The sequence below is a fragment of the Synchiropus splendidus genome, chromosome 2 (assembly GCF_027744825.2).
Source record: "Synchiropus splendidus isolate RoL2022-P1 chromosome 2, RoL_Sspl_1.0, whole genome shotgun sequence".
NCBI classification, from domain to species: domain Eukaryota; kingdom Metazoa; phylum Chordata; class Actinopteri; order Syngnathiformes; family Callionymidae; genus Synchiropus; species Synchiropus splendidus.
The window spans coordinates 14,162,222-14,174,692 of NC_071335.1; the positions used below are offsets into that span (position 1 = coordinate 14,162,222).

At 41.9% G+C, this 12,471-nt stretch overlaps 1 protein-coding gene across 1 annotated transcript; it reads left to right on the forward strand.

Moving 5' to 3' along the window:
* Positions 1-1,486: 1,486 nt before the first annotated feature.
* On the forward strand, positions 1,487-11,489 carry LOC128754992 (voltage-dependent calcium channel gamma-5 subunit). Its single transcript, XM_053858052.1, has 6 exons — positions 1,487-1,628; positions 6,257-6,497; positions 8,113-8,199; positions 8,469-8,609; positions 8,749-8,894; positions 9,170-11,489. The coding sequence occupies exons 2-6, from the start codon at positions 6,302-6,304 to the stop codon at positions 9,431-9,433; spliced, it is 834 nt and encodes a 277-aa protein (XP_053714027.1). The 5' UTR covers positions 1,487-1,628; positions 6,257-6,301; the 3' UTR covers positions 9,434-11,489.
* The last annotated feature ends 982 nt before the right edge of the window (positions 11,490-12,471 follow it).

Below are 12,471 nucleotides of genomic sequence, written 5' to 3' on the forward strand. Positions count from 1 at the left end.
GGTGGAAGGAGTGGAGACAACTATCTGATCTACGAGAGAAGAGAGGCAACTGGGCTGAAAGAGAAGCTCCATCAGACAGTTGGGAGATTTGCCTTGATGTGTGGTTTAGAGACAGAAGCTCTGTCACAAAGACAAGGTTCTTATTGATAGAGACAAGAGAGGACGAGATGAGAAACAAGTATATCTGAGGGTCAGTGCTTAGAGAAGTTAGGAGACAAGGTCCGGGAGGCCAGACTCTGAGAAGAGCGAGAGAAGCAGATGAAATGGAACGGATGAAATTCTGAATTACTGTTTCTTATCAAGGAAATCTGTGCTGCTATTCAGCCTCCCGGAGGACAGGGGTCAGCGTGAGCACATCTTCAGGACTCTGCCAACGGACCGGCGCCTTCATTTGAGCAGTTTGATCCCCAGCACTTGTTAGGAAAACACCAGTGTGAGCAGCAGATGGGCTTCAGTGGTCTCAGTCTGAAGCAGGTGTGCGTTGGCAGTTTGTTGAAGTGACAGTGAGCAGCAGTCCTAGCACTTAGCAGTGGTTTTCCTTGTGTACAATAGCATGTTTGCAGTGTCATCACTTGTGATAATGGTTCTGATAGTATAGGGTTATGAGGCAGAGTGGTTCCATACAACTCTTACTACTCTTCAAAACATGTGTCCTTCGTCTTCTGTGCAAAATGTGTCAGAGCAGATATTCATGTAGCTTATATATAACATTTTTTCAAAAAATTTTTTACCCACAGGAATGATCTGCTTATGTGGTTTAATTTTTCATTCCTTTTTTTCATATAAACGTGTACATTTTTAATGGACTTAAAGAGCTGGAACTTCTCACTTTTTTCACTGTCGCATTTAAAAAAAAAAGTTGTTTGCTGTTTGCTATTCTATTTCTTGTTAATCTGATGCTTTAAAGAACAAACCCAATTTAATAATGCACTGTACTGAATATAAGACAAGTAGTCCCATGTGACTCTGATGTTTCAGTGCAGTCACTAAAGGTCTGAAGATTTATTTATTTATTAAACAACTTTATGTCTCACTGTTTTCCTCCATTTAAGCTACAGGCATACCGAACATGTGTTAAATCATTATAGCTCTTTGAATTTTGCAATTGGACGTGTCCCCCAGGCGGCGCTTCATATACCCTCAGTGAGTTAGTGAGAGACAATAGAGTGAACTGAAATAAAGCACGAAGAAAAGTAAACATGACGGAGGAAAAACCAGGACAAAATGCTGAAATAAAGTTAAAAAGGGAAACTGAGGAGGGATTGTGTCATAACATTATAAATATACGGACCACATATTCATCCCATATTGATAAGAAACAAAGAGCAGATGATCAAAAGGCAGAAATAAAATCCATATATAATTCCATCAGATTAACATAGCTAACATAAAGGTGAAAGTACCATGAGCAATATGTCGAATGAACCACGACCCTTGAACGCGTCATGCTCCTGGCGCTCGCTCTCTTCCTGGTGTCACGCGGTCACTTCAGCTTGGAACGGTTGGGGAGTACGAGCCTCCGTCGTGCCGCGCGAGCTTCCCGCCAAACTAGTGGCAACACGGAGCAGCGCAGAGCAGAAGAAACACTTCAACTGACGGCGCGAGGCGTTCGGGTCTTCTCCGTGAAGGTAAGTGCTTTGACGACGTTTGTTTTGGCTTTGGTTTTACATGTTGAGAAGCTGGTTGTTTTGTACAAGACTCACATGTTTTCATCACCGCAGTTGTTTTGATGATGGAACACACTCCCCTTTAGTTCAAACTAGCAGTGGGGCGTCCAAAACCAAAGGGTCCTCGGTGTGTGGTGAACTTCTCAGCAGGTGTGTTCCATGTGTTTGAGCTCCGTGTGGTGAGGTGCGCTCACTCCGGACATCCAAGTTTCCTCATTAGATCCCGGTGCTGCTAAAGGTCAGACGTTGCTCGCGTGCGCTTGTGTGTTGTTCAGATTAAACAGTAGATGTTCCTCTGTATGTAAAGGAGGAAATCATTTCTGACATAAATTGAGAAGTTGCTGTTCTCATTTTGAAGCGACTGCATTTCCAATAATAGTGATGTCAATGTACGGCATTGGCTTTTGGATTTCAGCACCATGGACAGCGAATCCCCTCCAGAAATGTGTGAGGGGAAAATGCACATATATTGTGTTAAATATCTTTTATATATATAATATCTTTCTATTTTTAACACCGTAATTTGGAGCTGACTGGTTGAGAAATTGTGACATACATAGTGCAGCTGATAAATGGACTACACGAGTGGAGAATGAATAATCTACTAAATTTAGCTGTTGAGTGTTTGTTGAATAGCAGCAGCTGCTGTAGGCGTCCTTCCTGACTGTTCCATGGGGACCAATGCAAAACAAATGTTTACTAATGGTGTGCAAATGGAAGTAGACACAGGTTTCAACCCACTTATTCTATTCACTCAACAGCACTGACTTCAACAGGTGTGGAGCGAAATCTGCAGGGTGTCTTTCTAGTTTTGGTTATTTTCCTTCTGTGTTGCCTGTAGAATTTCCAGAGGAACGTTGCTATTAAAGATGCTGTGTAAAAATGCATTGTTATGAGTATAATTATGCTAAATTTAGAATCCGCTGATTGTCAATTATTTTTGCTAAAATATTGTCCAGTGTTAATCTCAAACTGAGGTTAGCACAAAAGGAAACATGTTGTGTGAATACAAAGTAAAGTTGTAAGATGATTATAATGAAAGAATCCTTCCACTGTTGTCACGACATGTTCACAGGAGAACGTATTCTCAACCTGAAAAAAAATGCAGATTCTTAAGGAAACTACTCACTTTAGCATGAATGAGTAGGACTCTGCATTAGATACCATTTGAAAATATAGGACTAGGCTCCAAAAACCCAACACAACCAAGGGACATGGAGATAAGTTAGTGAGAGAAAATAAGAAAAACGTGCTCAGAGCGTAAAGACCTCCACCAAGCTGCCCATATTCACCCGAAGTCCTACAATTACAGCTCATTCATGATACAGTGGTTCAGTCGGCGAGCCTTTTGCGCGCTTCTTTAGCAACCTTAAAACAATGTGGAGCATTAGCAGCTGTACATTTTGGTACCACTGTCGCATGGAAGTTGTTTTATTGTTGGTTAATCCTTCACATGATTCCTGGATCCAAATGGTATTTTTCAATGAAATCTGTTCTCTGCTTTTAGAGTTTTGTGGCTGACAGTCATGCAGGTTAACATCTGTAGTACAGTAGAAAGTTCATTTAAAGGCTGCCAAATCTTCCAATCGGTGGTCACATGGCACACAAGTGACTCATGTAAAACACTGTTGCAACTGGTTAGTTATTCTAGTGCGAACAATGAAAATGAGGTGCGAAATTCAAGTTCCTAAAGGGCCACGTTAGAAACTGTGATGGTTTTGAGGGGCCATCATGCCAAACGTAAGACAGCGATGACTTCAAAACATGATGTAAAAATATCCCAAAATATATTCTTAAGTAACAAGGACAAAATGAACCTAAGAAGATGAAATATTAGGGCAATTTATTTGAAAATATATTTTCAGTACTCCTTCAATCTATTTTTAAGGGACAAGAAAAACACAAAAATGAAAAGAAAATGTTTGTCTTTAAACAAGAATGTGCTGTATTTACTGCTGAAGTGGTGGTGGGGACTAAAAGAGCAAGAACAAAAAAAGGCAGAAAAATCAAACAGTTCACAACAATACAGGCATGGGGCCACATATGGCCCCCGGGCCACACTTTGCCCAAGTCTGCTTTAAACGAAAGTAAAAAAAGAAAAAGAGAGCTTCAAATTCAATTCAAGGATTGAAGTTATATCCTGCTGTCAGGAGTAATGACAATAACAATAACAGGATTAAACGAAGGATAGCACGTAGTGAAAGTGTAATTACTGAGTGTGGCTCTCGGTGTCACCTCCACATCTCTGGCTCCGTCTCTCTCTCTCTCTCTCTCTCCCCTGCGCCCGTGCATTTCCCATCTCACTGCCAAGTAGAAAACCCTTGTTTTGGGACTCGCTTTCCATTCATCCTTGACTAATTTGTAGGTCTTTCTCTCACTGTGTTGCCAGGCAACGTGCAGAGTCAATTACTTGTAAAGGGAAGACTGTCAACACTCCAAGTGGATGGTAATCTGGGGTCACTGTTTTTATGCAGCGCAGTTTTGCAAACAATTAAACCTGTGAATTCTTTCAGTGATCAGAATAGACTGGCTGTAACTAGCATGTCTTCAGTAGTGTGACTTTACTTTAAAGATGCGTCTGTGCTATTTTTTGGGAGTCTGACTTTATATTATAGTTGTGGAAGCCTGTGTGGAATGAACTGTATTGCACTGTGGCTTTGACTCTGTTGCCAAGGGGTATTTGCATTTATCTTGCCACTTTACTTAAAAGTACAGCGAGCAAACTTGACAGTGCTGCAGCGTCCTTATGTGGACAGCCATACACATGTTTAATAATTCATGTCAACCAGTGGCATATATACTCTACAGACTTTAGGTTTTCCACTTCATAGGGCAAGACAACAGAGTTTCCATTCAACATTTAAAAGGGGCGATGATCTGCTATCTTTCTGAGAAGATGCTTTGAGAACTGACCTTGTACAGCATGAAGACAGAAGTGAGCATTTGGATAAGTTTGATGCAGCACAAATGCAGCATTCACCGTATAATTTGAGGAATTAAAAACACCCATTACAGTTTCACAGACTATGAGGAGTTATTATTGGACTTATCATTGTTATGTTTCAACATGTGGGTTTGTGGGGACGAAACCGTGTCCCATTTATGAGTCTGAAGATGGAACCGTGGGCAGATTATCGAACATATGTGGAGAGTTGACAGAGTTCAGCAGACGTGTGTACGTACATCCTGTTTCCTCCTGAGTGTCTGTGATGACACAGAATGATGCAGTCAGCTGCCAGCTTTGTTCCCCTGTGTTGTTCCTCCCCGCTCTCTCCTGCTGTGTGCGCACACGTCCTCTGGATCCAGCCAGACCCGGCTTCATCAGCCATGAGCAGAAACTCACACTTTCAGCCTCAGAGGGGGTCAGGCTCACGGATACGCCCCAGTAACTGGGTCAGTGAGCACAATCCATGTGGTGATGCTGACCAACCCTCGACAGAGGTGGACACAGCAGCGAGCTCATGACTTAATGTTGGACACAGCCATGATTCTTCCTGCACTGCCATGTGTAAAGGGAAGTTTGACCTTGTGTTGGCTTTGTTTTCTGAAGGTCTTAAGTCACATACTTCTTTTTGCAGCGTCTTCATTCCTTTCAAGTCATCACATGACCACAGGACTGTCATCACAGTTTCCATTCATGTTGCAAAAATGTGACTTTTGAATGAAGCTCTTGGTGATGAGCCCCTGAGTGAAAGCAAAACACTAGCATCCACAATGCACCTGTTTCAGCACAGCGCTCCAGTGTTAGCTTCTCTGCACTGGCTTCCTGTCCACCTTAGCATTAATTTTGAGATTTTATTCATAACTTTAAAGCCTGGTCCCGACTATGTTGTAGAACTGCTGACCCTCCTACAGAGGGAGAGTCGAAACACAACCCTTTTAAAACACTCTTAGTAGTTTCATGGACTCATTCATCCTCCAAAGTTCTATGTCTCTGTGTGTTTGCCGATATATATGCAAAAGCAGACCCTGGATTCTTCGCAGACAAATCCTAGCTTCCCTATAAAGCACTTCCTGTATATTCATGTTTAAATCCAACATGTGACAGAGATTTAAAGGAACAAGAACCTTAAATCAGGACCACATTTCTACATTTTCTAAGATGCCTTCTTCTTTTCTTGTCTTGACAAAACCAGAATTTTCTTTTCAGGCTTTTGAACGGTGACATGACATCACACATGACATCTTTTCTTCCTATATTCGGATTTTCCGTCACTTATTTCCAGTACTCTTGTGTGTCAGTAATTGATTCAGACCCTATGGTTTAAAGTTTTTGCCCTAGTATGACCATTAAAATCGTACTTTTGCAATGACAGTTTGTGTCGATGGAACTTTCCTTTCCACCCTTGGGTTAAAATCCCCACTGCTTAAACCTGGATTAAAATATAGAAGGTGATAGTATTATTGCTGTGTATTTTATTTACACTTGTGTGAGTGACCTAACTAAGAAGTATTGCACATTTCTGCTGTCATTAGCTCAGTGTTTGTGAGACAGCTCTGCGGTAAGAACTGACTAAATCATACAGATACTGAGGACAATTTCCGCTCCTGAGCTGATCATCTAAAATGTCTTTTATTTGCCCTCTAAGATCTTCTTTCTGCTGGCGGCGCCCCCTAGCTCTTGAGGCTGTGGCATGAGCCTATGTGGCAGGAAGGCGCTGACGTTGCTGAGCAGCGTGTTCGCTGTTTGTGCTCTGGGCCTGTTGGGGATCGCCGTGAGCACCGACTACTGGCTGTACCTGGAGGAAGGAGTCATCCTACCGCTCAACCAGAGCACGGAAATACGCATGTCGCTCCACTCTGGACTCTGGAGGGTGTGTTTCATGGCTGGTATGTTCATGGATGAAGCATGTCCCAAGTCACAACTTTGCTGAGACAAATGAGAAAATATTATAGATTAGAAGATATAGAAATATTAGAATATGATAAGAAGCAGAAGGAGTTTGAGTATGATTTCAGGGATTCATTTTGGGAATTCGTCTTGACTGTTTGCGCCACATGATCAGGCACGTCTCACCATGCATGTGTGAAAAGTTAAGCATGAATATTTTACAGTTAGCTCTGCAGAATGATCCGACAAATGCTGCTCCATTTGCACATTTGCAGCTGCTTCTGTTTTCTCGCCTTCCTCCTGGGACCCGCTTCTATTGCAGCTGACTGATGAGGCTGAACATATTTCCTCATGATTTGGCTACAATCTCAATGGATTCTGTCATGATGGAGGAAAGACTCTTGTGTCATTCTCTCTGTGTATCCCACCTTGTCACTTGCATGTGAACTAGAGTGGAATAGTACTGAAATACAGGCAAGTAATGATCATATAAACACCAGTAGTTAACTACCAGGGTGACAATAATAAAGTGCAATAATAAATAATAAATAAATAATAAAATAAAAAGTGCATGGATTTGATAAGATCATAAACCCTGACGTCTTCATTTAAAGAGGTGTATTATTTTTTTTTATTTCTTGTCAGTTTTGCTGTTCACTTATTATTATTATATATTTTTATATTTTTAATGTGTCAAATAATGTATTGGAATTATTGACTTCTTCCTCCTCTTTTCAGGGTACATCATACTTATTTTTGCTTTAGGTAACTTTCTGTTGAAGAGTGCAGTAAATACAGAAAGTGAAGAAAATATACTTTGTTATTTATTAACGTCTGAATAACAGATCCACAAATTGAAGTATGTGAGATTCATGAAACTGCATGTGAGCAGAAGAGTCTGAAGATGGATGTGATGCATGTGACGCACCACTTACTGTTCCTCTTTATACCACAAACCCTTACGTCAGAACAAAAAACAAACTTGCTTTCAGAGTGGTGAGAGAGCAGTCGTGCTCCTGTCACGCAGTAGCTCTTTCCAGTTACCATCCTGAGGGACACTGAATGGCTCTTTAACCCGCTTAGATCTTCCTCGGCGCTGTTTGACCCAGAAATGCATCCCTGTAGCGGCATGCTGTGCAGGGTGGTTATTGATTCGGCTTAAAGTTCATGGGCTAATGTTCGATTTTTAAACAGAGCAAGAACCCTGATAACTGATGTTAACATGTGTTCGATGTGATGTAGAGAAAATCCATTTCACTGTGGAATCCAGCGGGACGGCGCACAACACAACACACAAACACCTCGCTTCGGATTGGATTGTTGACGTCACTTACTACACCTCTCTCTGAACCCGACATGTTACCATGAGGGTTTGGATTCCAAACACGCAAAGCTTCAAGCTGCCTCATGTGGCTTCTCTGGGGAGTCAGAGAGGAAGCAGCCGTTGATGTAAGCTATGGATGACAATAGGCATGTCTCATTCATTCATTGATCTTCTACCACTTGGTTTCCTTATGGGGAGAATAGCTATAGATGTGAAAAATATCTCCTGTAATCCAATTGTACCAGTGTAATGAAGGTATAATTACCTGATCCCTCCTTTTTTTCTTCCAGGAGAGGACAAAGATCGCTGTTTCACCATTGAGTATGTGATGCCCACCAAGGTCCAGATAACCTCTGAGTCCACCATCAGTGTCCTGAGTGAGTATTGGACGCGCCCTGACTTGCTGTTTACTATTGTTACATGCAGATCAAGTGAGTTTTGAATATTGCAACATGGTAACAAGTTAAATTCTGGCGGCGTAAGGTCTGGCTGCAAAAGGTCAGAGGTCGTGTTGGCCTGCTGATGCAGCTTCTGGAATCTCACTGTACAAGTGTGTTGAGGCTGCCATTGTGCTTCATATGAAGTCTTCATGTGAATTTTATACCATTCCGTCCAAGTTTACTGAAGTGTGTATCTGATCCTGCAGAGATGATCCGCTCAGCGACACCGTTCCCTCTGGTCAGCCTCTTCTTCATGTTCATTGGTTTCGTGCTGAGCAACATTGGTCACATCCGACCCCATCACACTATCCTGGCGTTCATTTCTGGAATCTTCTTCATCCTATCAGGTCAGTTCTGACTTCTGTCTGACGTTTTCTAAGTCCAGAGGAGGAAATATGGCTAGTTTACTACAGTTTCTGGTCTGGTCTAGTCTTAAGCTATGGGTCAAACTGATGTTTTTGACTTGGACTGTCACTCTGCTGTCAGGTTTATCTCTGGTGGTTGGTTTGGTTCTGTACATCTCCAACATAAACGACGAAATGCTGAATCGGACCAAGACAAATGAGGCCTATTTCAGCTACAAGTACGGCTGGTCGTTTGCCTTCGCCGCCCTCTCCTTCCTGCTCACAGAGGTAGGACGCTCCGTCTCGTGTTGAAGGAATGAGTCAAGGGATCACCTGTAGTCAACATGAATGTCTTCCCTATACATCTGTAATATGTCTTATACACCAAAAACATTTTGGAGAAAAGTATTCTTACACATATATTACAGATGTTTTAATGCTTGTATTTGAACAGGGGAGATATTTCCAACATCCTTGGACGTCCAGCTAAAAGTTTCAAAGTAAAACAACTTGACAAAGCTAAGAATTGTACTGTATGAGCTCTGTTTGGTCCTTCTCCGCAGACGACCGGAGTCATGTCCATCTATCTGTTCATGAAGCGTTACACAGCCGAGGAGATGTATCGGCCTCACCAGGGCTTTTACCGGCCTCGACACAGCAACTGCTCCGACTACTCGGGTCAGTTCCTACACCCCGATGCCTGGGCGGGACGCGGTCGCAGCCCGTCCTCCATCTCCTCAGAGGCCTCTCTGCAGATGAACTCCTCCAACTACCCCGCCCTCCTGAAGTGTCCCGAGTACGAGCAGATGTCTTCCTCTCCTTGTTGAGAGTTCGCAGGGGTCACGGACCTGTACAGTAGTCTGACTTCATCCCCACTATGACCCGAGTCTCTGTAAACTTTTGACTGCAGATATTGTGAGTCAGATTTTTTTGATTTTGTGAGAAAGCCAAACATCAAAAGCAAATGAGTCCCTTTGGGTTGGAGAGAACCTCACGGAAGGTTTTCGCTAGTTTGAAGCTTGCTGACACGGTTGGCTGGGAGTGTTCCTCAAGAGCACATGGTCGGCTAAAGCAGAGACGTACAACGCAGCTTTAAAACACAAAACAAGGCGTAGCTGAACAAATAAACAAACTAAACTGGTTGGGATACTTTAAAATAGTGGGATTTAATATCAAGTTTCTCTGAAGAGCTTTTGGCATTTGTGGCTCCAACAATGTGAAGTGACACTGCCTGACTCCTCCCTACCTCACTGACGTGCTGAAACCTGAGCAGTGCTCCATTCATAGACTGCAGAATTATTATCATTCATATTAAACAGAACAACAGCTTTGAAAATATGACTACCTTTTCTGTGAGTCCTCAATGACTCAAGAGCCAGAATAAATGACTCACACCTGGAACTTGAGTTCCACCTCACTGTTCTCATGATCCATGTCTTAAACATGAGAGTGAATTGAATAGTGTCGCTGTGTTTCATTCAAATGGGGCGACAAATGTAGCGCCATCCTTCCTCCAAAAACATTCACAGTTTAAGTTGATTTAATATCATGTATGTGCCAATACATAAACCTTAACATGCAAAGGAAAAATCCAAGTATTGAGCGTGTGAAGTCAACATTAGACATTACTGTTGTGAGTTTACCTTTCCAGAGCCCACCTCCGCATCTCTTACACATCCACCTCAGCTACATCAGCGAAGTCACGTTGAGCACTAGAACACTTTAGGCTTTAACCCACGAGCCCTCCACCCCGACATTTTCACTTTACTTCAGCCCTTTGCTCCCAAAGAAGTCAAGACTTTATGATGAAGTAAAGTGACGGTCCGAATCTGTAATTTGGTACACATGTTAAAGTAGTGAAATTATCCATGTTTTTCCTATATTTTGCTCAAGGGTGTAAATACTTTTGAAGCTGCTAGTTTCTAGTGTAAGGAGGCTGGCACCTGAAGGACGGCTGTTTATCTCGGGAAAGACACGTGATGTTGAGTGCAGTACTGTGGGACACCTGTGACTGAGGTGTTGGATGTCAAGAATGTGAGTGTTGAATGTAAGAAAACCAGAAGGAAAGTGCTCCATGAGATTCTGTGGCAAAAGTGATGCACGTCTCTCAGAAGAGGCGAAACCATTTGTTATTTTTCTAGTTCTCAATCTGAATGATCAAAGACGTCTGTCGTCTGCCTGCCAAGGGAAACGTCCGTGTCATGCATCATCACACGTTTAGTCCTGTGCAGTACTTTTAGTTGAGTGTATCGGTGGACACGCGTATTTGCTGTTGCATGTTGTGGAGTGCTTTACTGGCATGCAGCATGTGTAGACTTGAATATTCCACCTGTATGATATGTATCAGTGAGTGCATCGCCTTCACAAGCTTTCCTTTCATTTCTGTACACACTGTGAAACCATTTGTGTGAAGCGAGTTTTTTTTGATGTTGGTGGTTCATGCATCTAAAGTGTATCTTTGCCTCTTGATCACATTAAGAATGTGAGCTTTTCCATGTGTGTATTTTTATTACTCTTGATGGTAAATGTGCAGTGAACTGTGGAAGTGTTTCAATAAAGTATTCTGGAGTTTGTTTAAAAGCCTGAACACTGCTGCCACCTGGTGTCAAAGAGGATTTCCCCCGTGCTTGGATGGGATCTCTGAACTGTAAGGTGTTTGTGTGAGTGGTTGTCTGTCCTCATCCACCGTCCTGTGGTGACTGGCTCCAGGGTCTCTGCATCTCTTCCGGTGTGGCCGGGCTGGACGGGCGCCCCCTGCCGCTCAGAAAAAATAGCGGCAGATGAGTCGATGTTTTTATTATTATTTATTATTATTTATTTATCCAAAGCAGTCATCTCTGTCGGACGAAGGAAGGATTTTATACTTTGTCAAAACAACATGAATAAATCCCGAAAGAATGTTTAAAGAAATGTGTGATTCTATTTTAATATCTGTGTTTTTATTTGGACTAAACATATCAAGGCCAACTGCTAAGAAAGTATATTATATTATATTATATTATATTATATTATATTATATTATATTATATTATATTATATTATATTATATTATATTATATTATATAACACTGAAAATGCTTAGAGCGCGATGAAATGTTGCGAAAATTTAAATGCCTTATGTTGTGCATACTTGGACAAACAAACAGTTACATTTCTATCATCATTTCTATTTTTTCTCGACCTTCCTGTTCTTTATATGCAATTTTAAATGTAACCACTAGATGTCGGAAAAGACCCAGTTGAACTCCAACGTGTTACCAATGGAACTACATCAGAGCATTCATGTGCAGTATATGCTGAACTTGGTAAGGCACTACGTGTCATGTGATGCTTTTATATTTTGCTTTTATTTTTTGACCCAACTTCCTGTTCTGTCTCCTGTCTTTGGCTACTACTACTCCACGTGTTCTGCTGTTCAGACCTGTTGTGGCCTCGAGAAACCCAGTGAGTCCAGCAACAAGTGCGGGATCCTCATGAGGCCATCTGTCCTTCCTCTGGCTCTGAGCTCAAAAATATTCCCCCCCTGCTGTCTGCCATTTGCTTGAGTGTGTTTCAGTGAGTGTGTTTTGACCTGCACTTGTCTTTTTCTTTATCGTTCAATTCTCCCACCGTACCGTTCTTATTCATGTTGGATACCTATTTGTCTACTATTAAATTTGAACCATAGTAGTGGAACGTAACGTGAAATGGAACATTTGAGTTTGAGAAACAAAAGATAGCTAACATAAGAATAGTTTCATTGAATACGTCATGGAACGTCTTGCATTAAAACAACAAAATACATGAAGAACACAAACTACACTGAAAACCACCAGGGACGACCAACATAGCTGCCAGTCACATGTTACCATTCCTGTTGTGGTGG

Excerpts from the sequence above, each read along its gene's own strand:
- LOC128754992 (XM_053858052.1), top strand. The coding sequence starts at position 6,302 with ATGAGCCTATGTGGCAGGAAGGCGCTGACGTTGCTGAGCAGCGTGTTC. Across the intron at positions 8,200-8,468 it reads GTCCACCATCAGTGTCCTGA|AGATGATCCGCTCAGCGACA; the intron begins GTGAGTATTGGA and ends CTGATCCTGCAG. Across the intron at positions 8,895-9,169 it reads TCTCCTTCCTGCTCACAGAG|ACGACCGGAGTCATGTCCAT; the intron begins GTAGGACGCTCC and ends CCTTCTCCGCAG.